At 47.6% G+C, this 20,514-nt stretch overlaps 6 protein-coding genes across 6 annotated transcripts; 4 read left to right on the top strand and 2 right to left on the bottom strand.

Moving 5' to 3' along the window:
- Positions 1–351: 351 nt before the first annotated feature.
- FVEG_00143 (hypothetical protein) lies at positions 352–2,196 on the top strand (the record flags this gene model as incomplete). The annotated part of the gene is made up of 3 exons (XM_018886577.1): positions 352–487; positions 554–1,546; positions 1,592–2,196. The coding sequence occupies 3 exons, from the start codon at positions 352–354 to the stop codon at positions 2,194–2,196; spliced, it is 1,734 nt and encodes a 577-aa protein (XP_018742155.1).
- A 1,343-nt stretch (positions 2,197–3,539) lies between these two features.
- On the top strand, positions 3,540–4,904 carry FVEG_00144 (hypothetical protein; the record flags this gene model as incomplete). The annotated part of the gene is made up of 1 exon (XM_018886578.1): positions 3,540–4,904. The coding sequence occupies one exon, from the start codon at positions 3,540–3,542 to the stop codon at positions 4,902–4,904; it is 1,365 nt and encodes a 454-aa protein (XP_018742156.1).
- A 547-nt stretch (positions 4,905–5,451) lies between these two features.
- FVEG_00145 (hypothetical protein) lies at positions 5,452–7,684 on the bottom strand. The gene is made up of 2 exons (XM_018886579.1): positions 6,279–7,684; positions 5,452–6,230 (listed from the first exon to the last, which is right to left on the bottom strand). The coding sequence occupies exons 1-2, from the start codon at positions 7,067–7,069 to the stop codon at positions 5,573–5,575; spliced, it is 1,449 nt and encodes a 482-aa protein (XP_018742157.1). The 5' UTR covers positions 7,070–7,684; the 3' UTR covers positions 5,452–5,572.
- A 1,531-nt stretch (positions 7,685–9,215) lies between these two features.
- On the top strand, positions 9,216–9,992 carry FVEG_00146 (hypothetical protein; the record flags this gene model as incomplete). The annotated part of the gene is made up of 1 exon (XM_018886580.1): positions 9,216–9,992. One exon carries the CDS (start codon positions 9,216–9,218, stop codon positions 9,990–9,992), a length of 777 nt encoding a protein of 258 aa, XP_018742158.1.
- Positions 9,993–10,227: 235 nt separating this feature from the next.
- On the bottom strand, positions 10,228–12,311 carry FVEG_00147 (hypothetical protein). The gene is made up of 4 exons (XM_018886581.1): positions 11,772–12,311; positions 11,262–11,726; positions 11,061–11,213; positions 10,228–11,014 (listed from the first exon to the last, which is right to left on the bottom strand). The coding sequence occupies exons 1-4, from the start codon at positions 11,826–11,828 to the stop codon at positions 10,271–10,273; spliced, it is 1,419 nt and encodes a 472-aa protein (XP_018742159.1). The 5' UTR covers positions 11,829–12,311; the 3' UTR covers positions 10,228–10,270.
- A 305-nt stretch (positions 12,312–12,616) lies between these two features.
- On the top strand, positions 12,617–15,589 carry FVEG_14593 (hypothetical protein). The gene is made up of 3 exons (XM_018903527.1): positions 12,617–13,173; positions 13,226–13,645; positions 13,694–15,589. Exons 1-3 carry the CDS (start codon positions 12,871–12,873, stop codon positions 15,434–15,436), a joined length of 2,466 nt encoding a protein of 821 aa, XP_018742160.1. The 5' UTR covers positions 12,617–12,870; the 3' UTR covers positions 15,437–15,589.
- The last annotated feature ends 4,925 nt before the right edge of the window (positions 15,590–20,514 follow it).

The following is a 20,514-nucleotide window of genomic DNA, read 5'->3' as shown; positions in this document are numbered from 1 at the left end:
TTACCGATGTGGACCAATTTGGTCAATCGATCGTCGATTATGGAACATCAGAGATCATAGTATGTTGCTTATATATTTACAACCAGACCTTGAATAACTTTCTTTCAACTAGTTCCCCTGGGGAAACCCCTGTTTTTCTGCGGAAGCTTTACAGTGGTTTTGTATGCTGTCGCCTTTCATCAATCCAACCACATATCTACAATCAAGAACAAAGTATGTCTTTATCAAATCAATGAGCGCGTGTATTTGGTGGTAAGGATATTCGAGAAACAAGATTGTTAATTAAAAAATCCCTATAGCCTACCACTTCTTGTCCAAATTTGCCAAAATACTGCAACTCCAAATTCCACAATGTGTGGCGAAGCAATCAGCTCTTTTCTGTCTAGGTGTGGTGACTCTGCAGGCCAAGATTGCAAGTCTCCATTCCCTGGGGGCAGCATTCGGGGACAGTTTGACTTGGTTATAGGCTTCCCACAAATATCCAATTGTACGTACTTTACTCTGATATTCAGTGGTACAATATTGATTCTTGAGTATTTTTTAACCTTGATAGATCTCGAATTTGGTCAACTCAGCAGGCTCATCTTCATGGAAGACCAAGATAAGGTTGAAGGCTTCCTGCAAAGGCACCCATCATCTATGAATGAAATCAATTATCTCGGTCAGACGCCTGTGCACATTGCGGTTCAGACTCAGAATGCGACCATCTTGAGCGTGCTTGTCAGTCATGCAGATCCAAAGTTGCTAAACACTAAAGACAACGACGGCTTTTACGCAATCGATTATGCGATCAACGCATTATGTCATTCTCTGAAGCCTGGAAAAGAACCAGGATCGACAGTATGTAACGGCTGCGAAGTTCTCAACGTGCTACTACGGTCTGAATCGGCGATCTTTACAAACTCTGTCCGACTAGCTATGCAGCTACCACAGTATCACGGCATACCCGTCTGCATAGGGGGCCAAAAGAACATCATCCGGAGTCTGGTCTCCCGAAGGAAAGAGCTCAAAACACTAGCACAGCGCGAGCTCACTCCAGTAGAAAGACAAGACTTGAAATTCTGCGAACCCGGTATTCTAGATCAGAACGCGGCCCAGACCCAGCAACTTCTGGAGGCAAAGAGATGCCATATTCCAGCGCGTCTGAAAGTTAATGACAGTACTGAAAGTCCAGAAGATTCCAGATCAATCTACCTACTTATCTCCCATGGCGATGTTGCCGAATCTGCCTTGCAAAGTGGCTTCCTTATGCCAACGACGCTATTTGATGACTTATTTCGCTTACTAGCAGAAAGGCTGAATTATGGTTCCCGCGGCTCCAAAGATCAAATGTTCTTGTTCTCATCATATATCTCTTGGTTGGTTGATCATGGGGGAGACCTCCGCTCCACAGTCCCGACTCTATGGGGTCGTACAACAGCAGCGCACTACTTCATGGCCTTTCTCGGCACGAATCAAAAGTCTTTTAACGTTGGATGTATAGTCCCTCTATCTCCAGAAGTCTCAAGCATTATTTTTGAGGAAGACAATATTGACGACTGCCGGTGTCAGTGTTCCCGAAAAGGATGTACCCCTTTGACCAAATTCCTAGCTGTTATAAATTGGCTCCAGTATTGGGTTCATGCTACTAGGGTTGCTATAGCCATAAAGTCTGTCCTTGAACACCTTGAATATCTGTACGATATACTGGGCCACGCTGGCTACGACCTAACCAAGGAGTACTGGATTGACAACGCAGCTGTGCGTCACTTTACCTTTTTGATTCTCGATCTTCGTCACACCTGTTGCTCTTTACATAACTCTAGGCGTATTAAGGCCTTTGGTCCATTATCGACAGAAGATTGTCACGAGATCGAAGAGGAGGACAGCTGGCGACTAGAGCTGCTTGAACAACTCGTTTTGGAGTTTGAAAGGGAGCGTGGTAATTACGCTGATCTTAAATCATTTGCACAAGAATATTGGGCTCCAAGGATGAAGGTTGTTTGTCAAGAAATCAAGTCATATGTTCAGACAGAGGCTCAGCGACAGTCAGCTGAGGCAGCTGGAGTTGTATGGGAATGTTATAGCCCACAGGTTCCATGTGATGATAGCTTAACGGTAAGTACTGAGAGCGAAGAGGAGGTAAGTGAATTGGAGAAGGCTCTAAGGAAGCTAGATGAAATTGCTACAGATCCTGAAAGACCAAGTCTTGTATAGTTGAGAGCTTAATTCAGTAGAGAAAACTTAACATAGTATAGAAAAGGCCAGTAGTTAATAGCAATATGATTATTATGGAATTAGTTGTTCAGATGACAAAAAACAAAAGGCTGGATCAAGTATAAGATTAAGAGCGTGTAAGTGGTGAATTAGATGTGTTATTTACAGTTGAGACTTGTGGCTGAGAGCTTAAAACAGCAGAGAAAACTTGGAAGACTCAGCAGGCCATGATGGGGATGTCAGATTTCCGTTTATTGAACTTCCATCTTATCGCCAGCATCAAGATCCTACTGTTTTCAATTGTTTACCACCGCCCGTCGCACAGTCTTCGTTCTAGGGCTGGATCTCAACTACGCCTGAATTAAACCCAGAAATACTGCCACGCCCCGATATAGATAGCCACAGAAGTCAATTTCGGATCAGCAATGGTTAAGCCTCGATCTAGAGCCGAGATTTCGAGACACAGTGAGCTACGCTGTTGATGCCAGCTGGGCCCAAGCGCATGGACATGTCAAGAAGCCGCAGCACTTCCCTAGTAAGAGGGAGGCAAGATCACAAATGGCAGAAACCCCGTAGCTCTGAATCATTGATGGAGAGAAGACCAGCAGAAGGAATTTACTAAAATACTCTCAACTATCTTGGACTCATCTGAATACTTCCTAACCTTAAGCTCAGAATCTTTTCCTTCTTAATTGCGCCTGATTCCCGACCTCTTCCCTTCCCTCGCCTATCACATTCATCATTGCGATAATCTCAAAACTTGCCGGCATCCGCTCAACATCGTTGAAACCATATGCAAGCGTTTTTTAAAGAATCCCACCCTCATTTTAGCGAATAAGCATCCAAGCTATCTCTATCCCACTTTCCTTTTCTCTCACTACATCTATCGTGGGCTTGAAACAACATCTTCTATGGCTTACAACTTTATCAAGCTGTGGCACTACTGCCATCTGTGCCTGGCACTGCCAGCTAGACTCTCGTTACCATATCCATGACACCATCGCCTCATCCTGAGTCTTAGCATCACATGGCCTCATTTCGACAGATTTCCTTCCCTCAGTATCTCAACTCAGACAAAGCGCCTCTCATCTTCACTCCTCTGCCACACCGAGTACAATATTGCCCTGATCATCTACAATAGCTCGGCCACTTCAGGACTATCGGCGATACCGATACTCCTACAGCTCGACACTGAGGCGTGTTCTTACGACTTATTTCCTTTTTACATCTCAACAAGCGGCCGCTTGGTGCTGAGCCAAGATTCAACAGCTTGAGAAGTGAGTGTGCTCACCTCTGCCACATTTTCGCGCCAACTAACCTCGCTCGTCTCTAGCATCGCTATCATGCCTCGAGAGCCACCACCCTGGCGAGGTGTGCGCACCATCATCGATGGAAAGAGGGCAAAGCTTATCCTCGACAACGACAAGGTCATCGCCGATGCGGTCGGAAAGTTCAAAGGTGGTGGCTACTTCGACAGCAACCAGAAACCCAAAGGCGAATGGGTGATCGCCACCGTTCGGAACCGCGGAACACTGCCTTGGTATGATAGCGAGTTTCACCCTTCCAGGTCCGTACATCAATCAATGCATGTGCACCACACAAAAACGTCCTATGACAATCCGGCTCCAGAGCGGTTGCTGGTCGGTTACTCTAGGTATACGCTGAAGCCTGTTCTCGCGAGCGCGGAAGCTAATGCTACCGACCTTGACCTGGAGGTTGATGGCCTTTCGGGTTTGGATCTCGAAGTTGACTTTGAGGGGCCACTTCGTGATTATGAAGTCATTCTTCATCATGATCTCACCGTACCCGAGAACCTTCGTGCGCTGAAACGACTTTTGATCAAGAAGGATTGGGAGACGGCGTTTGCTGGTGGAGACATTACTGTCGAGGCCGCAAAGTCCCTGGCCCAGGAATCCGCTCAGTCGCTCTATCATGGGCGCCCTCCTGTCGTTGTGGCACGCATCAAGCCACCAACAACTCGTCAAGTCCCTTTCCACAAGAAGCCCGACCTCGGCCAATGCCTCAATCCTGATCAACTCCATGGACTCCATTATCGCCGTTTCCAAGGAGTCCTTCCCACTGTCCTGCAACATCACTCCTTTAATTTTGCACCCTGCAACTTTACATACAAAGCGCCTTACATTTCCAACATGAGATACCCATTCAGACTCTACTTAGACCTTGCTGGTTTCGCTAAAGCTCATCCCCTTGAGAAGCTCAATGCTTCGGTAATTCTCTTCGCTGTTCAACTCTGGGTCGATATTATAGCAAGCCCTACCAAGTGCAAGGAACCATATGCTGAAGAGCGAGTTCCAGAGATTTCACTGGCGGTATTTCTTATCTACTTCGAGCACTGGCTCAAGGTTCACGAGTATCTTCAGTGTATCGCCTACATTCATCCTTTTCGATTTATCGACCACATGTACGCCGGGGATATCTTGAGACGCGATGTTCACATCTCCAAGTCCAGTATTGATTCAAACCGAGTGCGCTATCTTGTCTACGAAGCTAAAGCGATCGATCCAGGCATTTCTGTCGACGAACGCATGGATCTTTACCCTTTCATGGTCAATGGGACTAGCATGGTGCAGCCCCAGTGCTTATCTGAAAAGTTTCGCATGTCTCCGCCTAAACAAGCATTGCTTGGGATGCCTAATCCGTGGATTCTAAGCCACACGCCATGGGACGACATCTCTATTCGGAAGTAGCTTGAAGTCCGGCACTATCTGGACACATGAGTTTCAGGCCTATACACATTCATCAGGCCTTTCGACAAAGGCCTGCATCAAGCGAAAGATGCTTGACATCTGGCCACAGCTTCTCGACAGAAGGATGGCCTGGCTCGAGATGCTTGGTTTACTGGGCAAAGTTCGAATTCGCACTGGTGACGATGGGTTACCTGGTTATCATGGCATGCCATTGGAGAACGAAAGCCGCAATATCGATGATGCGGCTACGGAGAGGATGGTAGAGCGCGCACTGGAGGAATCCCGGAACAGACCTGAGTGAACGGTTCATTGGACGCTTCACAAAACAAAATCCTTCTTTTGAAGATCAATGAACAGCTGAAAAGAATGAGAATGTATGTCGTGATGCAGCAACAGTGGGGGGGGGGAATTGGTGTTGGACGCAAGGGATTTTCTTGGGCTTGGGGAAATAGCGAGAATATGTGACGGTCGACGGCGGTGGCGGACATGGTCGAAGAGAACCGTGGTTGTGCAAATAGTGGATTTCACCGGGAATGAATACCGTCATGTTGAGTGAGGACTGCAATCTAGCTATTCAAATGGACGAGATGCAAATGCACCAAGATTATATATCATGCTCAAGGCAAACAATTAATAGTACTGTATATTTACGCTCTATAAAACTTCTTTTAGAAGATAGAGTTATCTCCACATGAGAAAACTCCTCCAATGCCGTCCTTGTTATTGGCAAACAGATCCAGCAGCTCAGTGATAGCCGCCCATAATCCTCCCGCATTCATGAAAAGCGTCAGCCCAATCATGACAACATTTCCAACTGTAAGCAGTCCCTTCTGCCAGGTTGAGAAATAAAGACCTTTGTTTAGATGCAGCCAGAAAATCGCCGCAAAGCCATACGTAAACCACGGAATAGTTGTCGCAGCCGTAATCGACAGAATTGAGTCAAAGATAGGAATGACGTTTGATATGACAAAGATCAGAACCCAAAATCCAGTTACAGACAAGATCCATGTGACCCAAGACTTGACGCTGTTGTCGGTGACTTGGTGGGTTGCGCGCATTTGGCGCATCGCTGTCACGTAGACGTATTTGCAGCCTGTGTGGCCGATTGAGAGGGCTGTTGCTACGACGGCCGGGAGGATGATTCCGTAGGCGACTTTGGCGGGAATGGAGGATGCGGCGGAGAGGACGGGGGATGTGGTGAGATCGCCGGCGAGACAGTACAGGGCAACGGCCATGGCGATGTAGAAGAGGGTGCTGACGATCTCGAGAACAGCGAGGGCGAAACGGAAGTCCTTCGCTGGGTCGCGCATTTCGGCCATATATGAGCTGTCAACTGTTAGTTTGGTCGAATCGACATTAAAGGATTGAACTTACGGGAATGTGAATGTGCCAGCGTACGAGAAAACGACTCTCAAGCACGCATTAAGGCCATCGCGAAACGTAGGGTTTCCAACAACCTTGATCTCCTTATGCCACCCCTCCGGCGCAGTCGCAGGTCCCGAGACAGCCAAGCTGATCAAAACGATCAAACAAGCCGCCACAACACTAACAGCATTAGGAATTCCCGCCTTCGAAACAAACTTCATCGTTCGTGGTATCGACAAAAGATAACACGCGATACACGCCACAAGAATCCAGATAACAGTACACGTCGCATGGCTACTAAGCGTATTAAGCGCAACGGACAGCGTGACCGTAGCTGAAGCGACGATGAAGACAACTTGGATCATCATGACGAAGCCGGCGAAGGACTCGAACCATGGGCCGCCGACAATGCGGGTCATTTCGACGATGCTGACGACATTGGGGTGCTTGCGGTAGAATTGGAGGAGTTCGTAGGCTGCGTACCATGATAGTGCGCCGATGCCGAGGATGGCGATTATGCCGGGGACGATTCCGAGGGTTTTGATCGTTGACGGCAGGGATAAGATTCCGAGACCGAGCTGGTTTGTGAAGAGGATCAGGACGGTATCCCATCGTCCAAGGGTTCTGTAATTCTTCCCTCCTTGATCAAAGATATTGCCCTTTTCTTCGGTGCCAGCAGGGACAGATTGGAAATCAGCTTCATCTTTTGGTGGTTCTGTGTCTGAGGCGCTGGACTCGGGAGGGTGAGATGTCAGCGGTGAAGGCTCGACGGGCTTTTTTGAGAACTTCATGATGCCCATTGTGAAGTGCTACGGTCCTACGTAGCAACTGACTTCCAATTGTGAGGTGATGGAAGGGGAGAGTGAATTGGGAAAGGAGGTAGAAGGTGAAAAGGAAAAGTCAATGGAAGGTTCGTGGGCAGACCTGACGTTATTAGCGGCCCGTAGTTCTCCATATTATCACCCTTTTATGTTGTACCCCAGGCCGAACGACCTCCGATCGGAGGTTGTGGCGGGAGCTATGATGTACATTTTTGGTGGTTCGATGGGGAAAACGTGCTCCGAGGCCCAATTGCAGCTGTAGCATTACAAGACTCAAGAGGATAGCTTGTCGTAGAGACCCCGTGGGGGAAGTGAAGCTGTTCAGTTCATTACGTGATGAGCTCGTCTGTAACACAAGATAGGAAGGTCCCTTGATGAGGGATTGAAGGTAGGTAATCTCAAAGATGCTGAGGTCTTGTAGATACCTCCCTGCCGATTGGTCCTCGGTCACCCCGGCAGATCCGCCGGATGGAGCACCGGAACAGTGGGGCCTTTGCCTCCGTCGACATTTCAATTTTGCAGCCGGTGGAGCATTACGTATGTCCGAGCATCCGGCCCTGACTCCGTACGGCATTTATTTCGCTTTATTACCTCTTCTACCGAGGAGCTTGAAAGTTTAGAAATCTTGCAAAAGGTTTTTAAGGTTATGTCAGCCTTGATTTTAAATCAGCTCACGCATAAAACAACATCTGACAGTGGACCCCATTACTCGTGTTTTTGGTATTTCTTTTACGTAGAAAATGGAGTCGAAAAAGCTGGGCATTTACATACGCGAAATCCACATTGTTCCGATCGGAGGTTGACGGTGGAGTTGCGTGACATGATGAAAACTAGGATGGAGAAAGAAAATTCCTTCTATAAACTGTTCTATGCCTACGGGCCGCGTGAAGATCCTTGCGTAACGCGTATGGTTGGTGGATTGAGGCGAGGCGGGTTTATGGTTATTCCTGTAATTTAAATGTCCGAGACCGTTGGAGTTTATGCTGGAGGAGGAAGATAAGCCGCAAACAGCGATATCCGTGGTCGGCGCCCTTTTAGTGCCAAGCTTGTCAAGTCCGTTGTGAGGCGAGGTGGTACGACGTTACCTTGGCGATGTCAGAGATGGTTTCTTGCGCAAAACATGGAATGTGACTAATCATCATGTAATTCCCAATTGCCATTACTGTACACACGCTCCATTGACGGAGGTTGCACGTTGGCAAAGCTGGAGTGCAAACAGAATTGGATACCTGCAGGGTAGTCTGCGACACTCGAGATTGAGTTCGTTGATCTGATAACCTTATTCCTCATCCTTGTTGCGCTTCATACACTGCAGCAAGGAAATGTCACCCTGCTGCAGCATTCTTGACGATGCAACGTTCTTGCATACGCGAATGGTTATCAGTTCCGGGGGTTTTTATCGTTGATCGTGAGGCCAATGGGGATTGAATCTCTTGACCACAATATAGATAAGCGCTAAGCATCAACTCAATTGACATTATACTTCATCTCATCGGATATCTTTCTGAGCATCGAATCTTGTTCCGCCATTCATATTGACCCTTTCATCTCCAGTTGATCAATTCGTTCAATCAGTCTCTTAGATCTCAGCCTAAGCCACATGCCAATTTAGAGCCTCCAACATTCGAGTGCTACAACACAACAGTCCCACGGTCAATGACATTGAGCCTCTACAGCTAAAGATTGCTGCTCTTACGTGTCGCATCAAATATGGTGCTTACTATGACGAGTCTAAAATGAGAAGAGCTTCCCCGTAGTGGAATATCAAGAGTCATCACAAGCATGATGAAGAGTGGATTACATCAAGAAGAATTGTTGGTCCCGACATCTACTAAGCTTATACAATATAGGTTCCCTCAGACATTCCTGTTGACTGTCTTTGGGCGTCTTGGAAAGCGGCTGCCACTCGTCTTAGCCGAGCGCGAATATCTTCCCGACTCCGTCGATTTCTCACGTCAGCGAATCTCACTACAAAGAGGTTCTGAGCAGCACACGAAGGCGATAACACTTGTGAGCTCTATCCTAAATAGAAATAATACCTAGGTAGATTTAGGGTTGGTTTAGGATCCCTTATTTTTAGCACCTAAGCCCAGGCTCAGACACATTCTCGTTTACTCATATCAAAATGTCTGAACTTCCAACTTACGAAAAACAACAAGAATGGAGAGACATCCAATCCTTCCTCCCAGACCGTCTACACTTCACACCCGACCACTCTCCCACCGAAGAAGTATGGCATCACCGCGGCCACGCTCTCCACCTCGACAGATGGCGCAACCCCTCCGCCCGCGCCAGATTAATAATGCATCACGGCATGGGCACAAACGGCCGCATGATGTCAATGCTTCTCGGCGTGCCCCTCCATAAAGCAGGTTTCGAACTCGTCGCAATCGACATGCCTGGCTACGGCTGCACGGTTCCGAAAAAGGGGCATGTTTGGGATTATGAGGAGTGGGTCAATATCGCGAGTGAGTTTGTTGATTACGAGTATGAGAATGATGAACGGCCTATTGCACTTTATGGACTAAGCGCTGGGGGTGGTTTGACTTTTCATATCGCGGGGATGAATGAGCGTGTTAGGGGCATCGTGGGGATGTGTTTTATGGATATGAGGATTCAGCTTGTCGCTGATGCTGCGTGTCGGAATCTCTTTATGAGTCGTATCGGTGAACCGATGGGAAGGGGGATGCACGCTCTCGGTCTAGGATGGATGTCGATGCCAATGTACATCACCGGCCGAATGTCAACACTGGTTAACAATTCTCTAGCCTTGGCAGCTTGTATGCGCGATAACAGCTCTGCGAACGCTTGGGTATCGATGAGCTTCTTATCGTCATTTACGACGTATAAACCTGCCAAGGAACCGAAAGATTTTGATACGTGTCCGATTTTGTTGACGTAGCCGGCTGAGGATAGATGGACGCCGCTTTGGGTTTCGGAAGCGTTCTTGAGAGATATTGATAAGGTTGAGATCAAGACTGCTATGTTGGGGGGGCAAGACATTATCCGCTTGAGGATCCGGGATTGGGGCAGATGGTTGAGGCGATTGTTGCGTTTTTGAAGGATATTGAGCAGCAAGCGTGAGGTCTGATACGGTTGAGGTTTCAAGGGAGCTTCAGCTGGAAGTACGAACAGCAGAGGTACTGGAAGATTCTGCTTTGTCTCGTCATTCTATGTTCGTTACAATATTGTACACCCCGGTCCTATCTCGGTAATCATGTCATTGTCACCCGAACTACTATCAAACTCTTCTTCACTTGATAATAGCCACCTCACTTTCCTCTGATTATTCTTATCAATATCTTCAAATCCTCTTCTGACCATCTTGACATCAGAAAAGTAATCCAGACCTGGGAAGTCGCTCTGATACTCCACGAGCAAATCTTTGACTTCCTCGCGCCTGTAATCATCCAGCGCAGCTAATGACAGCGCGAGAGGCGAAGCCACAGCAGAGGCAGCAATCGGCCGATTGTAACTAGCAGCACGGCCCAGCGCAATACTCTCATCAACATAGCGCTTCGCATCTGCCAAAAGAATAGGGTCCCCATCATAAGACCGGAGAATACGATTCAGAATGGTAGCCATCGTCAGCATTGCAGCGATCGCGGCATGGAAACGTATCCCCATTCTTCTCTGAAGAGACGTTGAGCCCGATACTTTTGCTTTGGCGACTGCTTCTTCAGCTGCTTTGACAAGTCTAGGGTGCTCCGTCTGAATAAGAGCGTATGTGCACTGGATCTGGTAGAGGTATCGATCTGGATCGCGAATGAAGCAGGATATTTCACCCATCGTTCCGATATTGAGGCTTGCGAAGGATGTTCCGTCACCTGATTTGAGAGGCCGCGCGGCATCGCTGAGGGCGGAGAGAGCTTGCCAGAACCAGGGACCGAGTTGGATGTTGGGGTTTGTGAAACTCTCGAGGACCTGGTGGGTGTGAGGATATGAAGGGGGAATGAGGGGAGAGACTGACCACTATGGAGAAGATGGTATTCATGAAGGGTTTGTCGGAGGAGTTAAATTGGGACTTTGTGACAGCGTTCTGAAGCAAATATGCGAGAACTTCGTGGTGCTTCGAGTTGACACTCCCAACGCCAATACCAGTACCACCATTCCCAAGCCATTCCTATGAACAAGTCAGACTTCTTCTGAAACATAAGATCAGGGTACTCACTTGACAGATCGAAATCAAGTAAATCGAACACATATTATCCGCCGAAAACGCCTTCCCAGGATCCTGCATCGCCTCCCTCAAAGCCCTCAACGCAAAAACATACTTATCCAACGCATCAACCTTTGAAGCACTCCTATCCTTCAACGGCGCAAAACCCGTTACAAACGCCGTAATAGCCGCATCGAGCGGTTTACTCGACCCAACGTGACGCGGCAAGTCGTTGACGAACCATCCGTACGTTGAGATGTCATAGCCTGGGTTATCAAACTCAAGAATATGCACCAGGTTACCCGCTACTAGCGTCTTTTCATTACTCAGCGCCGAAGATGGTGCAGCTACTGCTTTGCTGTGTTTCTTGGCTGCTTGTGTGTTTTCGGACTTGAAGACGAAGCGCTTTACGCCGATGCCTGTGCATTTGAGTTTCAGGCGTGTGCAGCGTGCACAAGATGGTTTAGCCTGATCGCACTGATTTCATCAGCATTGTCAGATGCATTGGCTGGAATGACGTACCTTTTTCTTTTGTTTCCGGCAGGCGTCGCAGCCTAGAGCTTTGGGAACGCCGGCCATCGCAGGGTTTTACCTCAAATGAACAAGTTTGATGCTTTGTGTAGGTAGGTAGGTACCTTAATTATCCCCGCTTACTCTCGCCAAGCAGCTAAATTGTCTAAGACGCGCGGCTCAATAATGGTTTGTACGGCATGACAATGCTGTCTTCCAGCTTCTACTCAGTTCTAACACTTAGATCAATACTATTTTAGAGCAGTGATACATACAATCGAATCAAGATGGCAGCCATCTCCAACGAAACATGAATAAGGTTCGCAATCAATCTCTCGTTTCACGAGGCCAAGACTCATCCTAACAAATCATGACGACGAATAAGATGAAGCGCAGCGTAGACTGCCCCATACTAACCGCTTTTAGCTTCATAGCGCGCTGATCCCAGTGGCCATCTTATTAAGCTTGAATTAGCCTCTTGATCAAATTCCTTGGCTTAACCACGAGGTTTGTTTCACGTTCTCTCCCTGCATAACTAAAAGTGAAAATGAAAAAAATACCGCGGAGAAAAGCAAAGCCCTCAAGGTTCCCTAATCATAAGATTCTTCGGCACCTCGGCAACTTCCTATTTAGACCTCCTCGTGTTGGTCCTGATCAACCAACAGCTTTAGATGCGGATGATCGGCACTACCATCCAATAGAATCGCCCGAAATCGTTATGAGCACCCCGGCATTTGCACCAAGGTGACGATGGAGGATGGGACACAGCCCCGAAGGATTTCTGTCGCTGTCACATTTCACTAAGAAACCAACGGGATCGTAGTTATGCAGGTGCCTGGTCGTTCAATTCGTCCGGGCAATTTTCACCGTGGGCGCCAAGAATGTTTTTGGCATGCCAAGCTCGCTTGGCTTTTTGGGGGGGACGGGGGAGTCTTTAAGGAGGGTTTTGCTGTTCTTTTTGGAACCTTCTCTGTTCTTTCTTCTTCGGAAATACTGGTAGACGTTCTTTTGAGGCTTATCCTTGGTACTTGATTTCAGCTGAGGGTGTTAGGTCTTCAGCTTTGCCTTGCCAGCTTGGTCTCCCTATGTTTTGCAGGTGACGCTATTCAGAATGGGCATGACGCCCCTTAATGTCGTTAACCCCGTAGTGGGTTATACTACAGCGGCTGTTGTTTTCACGACGGTGTCGCAGTATGTTCCCTCAAGACGACTGGAGCTGGGCTCTGAGATTGTCTGTTGGGCTGTTCTTCCTTTTCTTCTCAGATATACTGCTTTCCCGAACACCCTGCCGTCTTCGCCGTTGTTGAATGATCTGCAGAAACAGCGTCATTCATCGTTATCGCAATGGATTGTTGTGCTTGGTATTGTGGCTGCGGCCTTTTACAGAGCCGAGAGTACAACCGTTGGTTTCTATGTAAGTTCAGTACGGGATACTAAATCCGGTGAGGCCATACTGACCGATGAAGCCTCTTTTGACCCCTCTTCTCCTCACGGTACAGACATACTTTCAGCCGAGCATATCATCTGATCCGGTCCCTACCTCACCTCTCATTAGCACCATCAAGGGCACTACACTAGTCGCTGTCCTTTCAGCGTTCTCACTTTCAAACGGAGATCTCTTCGGCTCCCTCGCATCGATTATATTAGTAGCTTCTCTCTTTATTGTCTACAGCATCTTCAGTCCTGACTTCAAAGTGAGAATACTGTCACTTTCATCAGTTGACATCGAGACGAATATCAAGGCCATTGCAGGCCGGACGATGGTCCTCCTTCTCGTTGCTGCAGCTTTCCAGACTTTGGTCCTTGGACCCCCAAACAGCAATGTCATTCTCGTGCTCTTCACGGGACTAGTTAAAGCCTTGTCGTGGTTCTTTGTAGTCCAAGCCGTACGTAGTCCTGATAGCGGCTTTGCACACAGACGCTAACGGACCCAGGCACGGCAAACATCCTGGTGCATAGCTACTACGATAGGCACTTTTGCTCTCGCCTGCGCCAGAAACCCCTTCTCGCAAACCTCCCAACTTCAAGCATTGTCTCACGTCGCAGTCTCGACGCTCACCCTCTATCAAACAACGCAACTCCTCCCCAAACAATCCAAAAGCAAAATTCTCCTCTGGTCCTGCTTATCAGCATCTTTCATTCCCTATCTCTACAACGAATACATGATCCACGACGCAACATCCTCCACATTCACGTCTCCATCTCACCCCGTCAAATTATTGACTCAAGAAGCAGCACCAATCTTCAAGAGGAAACTTCTTAACCAATCACGAACATATCCAGCAGCTGTGAAGGAGTACAAGCACCGATATGGCCTTGATCCACCACCAGGCTATGAAGCTTGGTTCCAATACGCCCTGAAACATAATTCACCCATCATCGATGAGTTTGACACGATTCATAGGGCCATATCGCCATTCCTGAAACTCACTGGAAAAGAGGTTTCTGAGATGATTGATAAGGTATATAAAACGCCACAGAGCGAGGTCTGGCTCTGTGAGTTTTCGGGAAAAACTGCTAGGACAAAGTGTCAGCATCCGAATCGTTTTTACGATCGACATTACAGCTACATCTTTGATAAGTTGTTGTGGAATCTTCCGGGAGTTTTGCCGGATGCCAAGTTTCTCATCAATCATTTTGATGAGCCGAGGGTTATCATACCTCTGGAAGGGGCCGGTATGGACAAAGCTATCCGACTGAATGATGTGTCGATGAAGCCCACTTGGGACGCCTTGACAAAGTCTTGCCCGTCGCATAAGACCTATCGGGACGACCAATCTAGTGTCGATACGTTCGGCCTCCCTTTTGTCAGAGACCACCTCTCCGAGTCAGATTTGTGTAAACATTCTGAGTACAAAAATATGCACGGCACTTTCATCAGCCCAAAAACCTTTCATCTCATTGAAGGTTTGGCACCAGTATTATCCACAGGTGCATTCTCAACAATGGGTGATATTCTCTTCCCAAGTCCAGCATACGTCGAAGAAGAGTTTCAGTACGACAAGACCCATGATATTCCATGGTCAGAGAAGAAGAACAACTTATACTGGACTGGCTCGACTACAGGAGGTTACGCTCTCGATGATCAGTGGAGGAACCACCAGCGACAGAGATTCGTGACTTTGGCGCAGAACCTTGAGCAGCAAGAACACACATACCTGAGGGAGAAAAACGGCGTGATCAACAGCTTCAAGTCGTGGTTCCTAAACGGACGCTTATACGACGTCGGCTTCACAAGAATCTTCCAATGCGACCGCAAATTCTGCCGCGATCAAAAAACATTCTTCCCCGTAAAACCATGGGCCGACAAAGACGCAGCATTCCACTCCAAACTCGCCTTCGACCTCGACGGCAACGGCATAAGCGGCCGCTACTACAAGCTCTTATCCTCAAACACACTCCCGCTGAAACAAGCTCTTCTCCGAGAATGGCATGATGAGCGGTTGGTCCCCTGGGTGCACTACATCCCCGTTAGTCAAAGCTTGGAAGAATTACCTGAGCTGGTGAGTTACTTGACTTTGAATGAGGAGGGACAAAGGGTTGCGGAGAAGGTGGCGAGACAGGGGAGGGAGTGGATGGGAAAGGCTGTGAGGGAGGTTGATATGACGATTTATACTTGGAGGTTGTTGTTGGAGCTTGCGAGGCTGCAGGATCCGATGAGGCGAGGGAGAGGCTGATCTCCTTTGTCTCGAGGAGTAAAAAGACTGACGACATTGAATAAACATATTAGAATAGCAATACCAAACTCACTCAAGTCTTACTGTTGTATATATTAGACTTACCTAAACATCATCGTTGTTTGGAGTACAGGTCTCAAGGTTTGTTTTGCCCTCCTTTTTTCGTCCTTGCTCCTCAACAGTCGCGTCCTTTGTCATCTGCCGTGGGTCACAGACTCAGTCCTTTGTAATGTCACCCTCTTTAAAGGAGGCATGCGCGGGTAGTCGTTTTCTTTTGGAAGCAGGCGCTGATTCGCTGATTTGTGGAACAAACATCAACCAGTTGATTGACATGATGGATGAGGTCCGCAACTCGATACCTCCGCTTTAGGTGTCAGAAATTGTCATGGGTAGGCCATTTTAGCATAAACTCAGGCATCCTCAGTGTAGTATAGACAATTTATGACCAGTTCTTTATGTTGTAGGATGCAGGCTATAATATGATGTTGTATTGATAAATTAACAATCAGTTAGTAGATATAGTGAGTCAGATCTGCAGGGCTGTACCTCCATCTAAGTGCCGACAAGAGCCAAACCATCGTGGGGCTATAGGTATATTAGGTGCAGTAGGAATCAGAAAGACGTAATTAGAAATATGAAATACTGAACCCGTATGTGAAATTCATTACTGCTTGTGTAGGGTAACGTGATGCTCCTCACCATGACCATACCTATCAGTAATCAACAATTGACCAAGCCAGGGGAGCAAAGAAACTCGGGAATATGACACTAAGCGACAGAACTTCTTTGATCACTTTAGGATAAACTTAGCCATCTCTAGTAGAATCTAGACAGGTTGTGACCAGCTATTCCGTATCTTGAAGGATGGCATCAACTAGGGACCCGCGGACAGGCGAGACCCATGGCTTTCGATACAAGAATACTTATCTGAGCATGGAAGGTATGGTAAGTTATTAAACGTGTAGATTGGTCCCCAGGCCACCATTCAATGGATTGAACAAGTCTAGCCACACCGTCAAACTAGACATCACCACTTTAGCCCATCATCAAAGCTCTTGTCATCCAGGGGTTTATCCGCTGTCAACGGTAGAACCGGTCGGTGGGCGATTAGCACAGCGCCGGACAAAAATACTAGCAAGATTTGGCATCTTTGACTGACGTGCGTGAACCCTTTTCGCTTGCGCATTGTCGATCATGGCTGCTTTGACCAAATACCGATCTGGTGGCGATTTCGGTGGCCAAGGCTTTTTTTGTTCCGCATTCCTCGGGACATCGGCCAACTTCGTCATTTGAGATGGTCACTGATCACTGTCATTTGAACGAGATATTGTGGGCTACTCCGTAGTAGCTACCGCGATTCTTCGGTAGTGGCGGTGTTTGGTCAATAGCGCGGAGGACGCCGCGGTCTGGACTGCGAAAAGTGGACGGGGGGATGATGTTGCGATGCCGTGTAATTCTACGATATTGTGTTTGTGGGACATCTGATGGGTAGTGAGATCGGGTGATGTGAGAAGTGATAGGGCTGATTAATGTTTGTACCTTGCATAAAGCTATCTCTTGTGATGAATTGTTGCGTATGACAAGACAAACATTTACGCTGTAATCGACTCGACTATACGGATATTTTAGATACGAATTATCCCGTCGGTATTAAGTAATGCCTTGGAGCAAATGAGCGAGTTTCCTCCGTAAATGAAGCACATCTCTCGCTCCGACAAACATAAACAAATAGTAATCGCAATTTCCAACTTCCCTCTTCGGAGCAAGAACTCAGATTCACAATTTACCTTGACTAGCGTGAATGGAAGATTCCGATTGAATAGACCCAATCAACGTAGCTCGATCTTCAGGTACGCGACAGTGCCTAGCCTTCGTCTTCTTTCCCCTGTTTCGTTCTAGCCTAACACCACCAACAACTTTAAAGATCTCGTGTTGTTAATCTTCCAGGCGCAGCCTTACCCTAGACGAATGAGGCGGGTGGAGGATTGAGGGATCCATACGTGAAACTGCGATCGCCCAGTAACGGTCCTGACGAGAGTAGAAGGAACAGATTTTCTTATTAGGCGTTTTGGATTGAGATGTTGTCGTCGCATCATGAGATGGTAATTGATTGACCGTTTCACGCCTGATTGTGGATTTACGACCCAAGCACTCGGGTGCCAGTGACATTGACCGACTAACCCCTAGCGGAATTACCCCGAAGCACAATAGCGCCGTCCGAAACGAAGCGGTAATTTGCATCTCCATATCCCTCGAGCCAATTGCATTGCGTGTCTGTTACGCGACGTCTCTTTTATTCCCCAATTAATTGCCTCGGACTGATTTTGGCATTGTCCCGAGTCTCTCCACTCTGTGCATTGGTGTCCCGGTCTGTTGGGACTAGACGGGGTCCGTGGCTGGCTGGTAGTGAGCTTTAGTGCAGAGACTACTGGGTCAAGAGTCAAGTAAGTGCACGCGGGGATAAAAAAAATAAATAAATCAACGGCGTGCAAAGAAGGGCCAGATCTAGAGAGAATCGTGGCGTCATGTCCGAGCACTGCTCTCGGCACTGACCATTGCGGGAGAGAATTGTCCGCGAGTGTGCCGTGCCACTTCTTCACTGCTGGCGTCAGTTACTCTTGGGTTTGCGTGTTGGTGAGGAACAAGACGTCAAGATAATTCTGATTGCAGCGCTAATAACAACAGAGTTCCATTGACAATACCCTTCTGTTCAATAACGACGCAAGCCACTTTGTCGCCTCTAAATTACACAGCTGTGAAAAACGAAAAGCCATTTCCAGTGCGGGCAGATGAACAGCCCCCCTGTAGGTACAGAGACGCCACGAAAATGCCTGGAGATGGATGGGTGCTCAGATACGGGAGGCTCTACGCGGCCGATGCGCACTGATACTAACAATTTGGTGGTGGCCAACAAAAACTACTCGCCAGGCAGATAAGGTAGGTGTGCATGCACAATGCGGACAATAGAAATCGAGCACAGTTTATCTCATTGTGTGAGATTGCCTTTCCGTCCCGGGCCGTCGTCTATCGGACATCCAATGTTACATCACCCTTTTTTTCGTTTGTTTGTCTTCTTTACGTGTGAGACGTCAGAATACGGGATGTGACATGTTGAATCAATCGTGTGTTTCCCTTGCTTCCTGTGGAGTTAAACGGGGTTTTGGTATTGTTCGATTGGATGACTTTTGCGGGCGGGATTGGTGGTGTCTGGCGTCATTCCAGCTGCGAGGGCATACACGAGGCATGCAAGTCTCGGGCGTAAAAACGTGACGCCCGAAGAGACAAAAAAGCAAAGAGTCTCAGTTACGCATGCGCAACGGTCGCATAATGGTACGATATATCGTCACCTTGTCTTTTGTAAAAAAAAAAAAAAAAACTCCCTTACATTGAATCCTTCGCGACACTTGCAGTGAGGAGGAGGTTGAAGCAGCAACAGCACTGCAACAGGTGGAGATCTAAGCAGGGAGATCACCAAAATACTACAGATCAGATCTGGAATGACAAACAAACAAGAACCAATAATTGTATCGATCTGATTCCCGCCAAAACTTAACTTAACTTTAATAGCACCAGGAACCTGGAATGCGGCACAGCCGCGCGTAGAGCTTAAGATGCATCTCGAGTGCCGTTTGCGAAGAAGAGCATCAGAGCGTATTTAAATTCAAGAGTTAGTTTGCCCACTTGGCCTCAACGCCTCCAAAGATTAAATAAAAAAAAGTGGTGCAGCAAACGGGGACGGGTCCCGGCTCGTTGGGACTGGAAATTGATTCATCGCATTTAAATTGACTTGCATATTATGGGGAAGAAGAAGAAAAAAGCAATATGAATGATGCCATGCATGGATTCATCATAGGGCTAAAGGTTCGTTTACGACACGTCTCCTCTCAGTGGTTCACGTCAAAAAAAAGCAAGCGACCTGCATCACAAGGGATGAAAAAAAACACAAATCAAGGTTCGTCCGTCCTCTCTTAGGTAGCGGCCCCTTTCTTTCTTCTAGAGGAGCGCTAGCCCATGTCTTGATCCGGATCAGAGTTGTGAGATGATGGAGGGAGACATACTTCGGGGCTTGTCTCGTTACGAGTCTAGACTTTGCCAAACACACTCGGGTACAGGTTTCCCCTCCCTGCATTACCTTACGCACTTCTTCTCCACGTGGCATTCAGATTGGAAACTTGTTTATACAGTATCTTGCAGTGTTTATCGCCTGTATCTTGAGCTGGGCTGAGCTCGTGATGGGGACCCTGTATATATTGGTCAGAGGTATAATAAGCAGGGATGGCTGCTTAATGGCATGCATGTTTTATACCGTACGACGTTGTAAATTGTCATTCATGCGGTATTGACGTGGCTGGAGGAGGCATTTGCTTGATCATCCAGTCAATTCTCTTATTCGGTTATCTCACGATCCATTCATATCTTGCAATGGTAGGCAAGGTAATCGTCTGGTGGAGAGATGGCCGGGGGTCCGAGACATCAGCGCACTCGACAAGTAGGGAGCACTCTTCGCATCGCATCGTGAGTCAAATGCAAGGGAAGAGCCAAGAAATGCATACATAAACGAACACTTTCCTTTCTTTTTTCTGAACCATTTCTCTTCCTTCGTTTTCTCTCGATTGAAGCCATGTCAAACAATCTCTGAAATCCATGTCCCTGTTCCGCGTTTGGCGTCAGGAACGCTCTCTGTATTCCCGTGCTCTCTCTCAGCTCTAGCGCCAGAGTCTGTCGCCATGAGGCTGCCTGGGCTTACAGCGGGTTGACTTTTTATTCCAGTGCTCGCAAGCTAAGCTGCCCCCATTGAGCAGATCTTTCCTATAAAGCAAACCCTTGCGTTTAGAAATGTTTCAGGCGAAAGAGAGAAAAAAAAAAAAGAGTCACGACCCTGGCAGCGATGACCAAGAGAAATATCCATTTTCTGCAGGTTCTCATTTGTTACCTACCCATGGCATCTCACAGGGTTTCTTTGCCTTGCTTAATCCCGACTCGAACTTCTTGTGATGGTGATGGGCCCCCTTGTGCTTTTCACACTACTGTATGCTAGCTGTAGGCACTAACAATAGATCTGGACACAGTGTAGCCTC

Source organism: Fusarium verticillioides, chromosome 1 (assembly GCF_000149555.1).
Source record: "Fusarium verticillioides 7600 chromosome 1, whole genome shotgun sequence".
Classification (NCBI taxonomy): Eukaryota; Fungi; Ascomycota; class Sordariomycetes; order Hypocreales; family Nectriaceae; genus Fusarium; species Fusarium verticillioides.
The sequence above is the reverse complement of the archived record's forward strand: the minus strand, read 5'-3'. Positions and strand labels throughout refer to the sequence as shown.

What these genes read in the sequence shown, in the direction of transcription:
- FVEG_14593 (XM_018903527.1), top strand. Translation starts at nt 12,871, where the DNA reads ATGGGCATGACGCCCCTTAATGTCGTTAACCCCGTAGTGGGTTATACT. An exon ending in GTACAACCGTTGGTTTCTAT is followed by an intron (nt 13,174 to 13,225) that starts GTAAGTTCAGTA and finishes TGACCGATGAAG; the next exon opens with CCTCTTTTGACCCCTCTTCT. An exon ending in GGTTCTTTGTAGTCCAAGCC is followed by an intron (nt 13,646 to 13,693) that starts GTACGTAGTCCT and finishes TAACGGACCCAG; the next exon opens with GCACGGCAAACATCCTGGTG.
- FVEG_00147 (XM_018886581.1), bottom strand. Translation starts at nt 11,828, where the DNA reads ATGGCCGGCGTTCCCAAAGCTCTAGGCTGCGACGCCTGCCGGAAACAA. An exon ending in ACTTGATTTCGATCTGTCAA is followed by an intron (nt 11,214 to 11,261) that starts GTGAGTACCCTG and finishes ACTTGTTCATAG; the next exon opens with GAATGGCTTGGGAATGGTGG. An exon ending in ATACCATCTTCTCCATAGTG is followed by an intron (nt 11,015 to 11,060) that starts GTCAGTCTCTCC and finishes CACACCCACCAG; the next exon opens with GTCCTCGAGAGTTTCACAAA.
- FVEG_00145 (XM_018886579.1), bottom strand. Translation starts at nt 7,069, where the DNA reads ATGGGCATCATGAAGTTCTCAAAAAAGCCCGTCGAGCCTTCACCGCTG. An exon ending in GCTGGCACATTCACATTCCC is followed by an intron (nt 6,231 to 6,278) that starts GTAAGTTCAATC and finishes AACAGTTGACAG; the next exon opens with CTCATATATGGCCGAAATGC.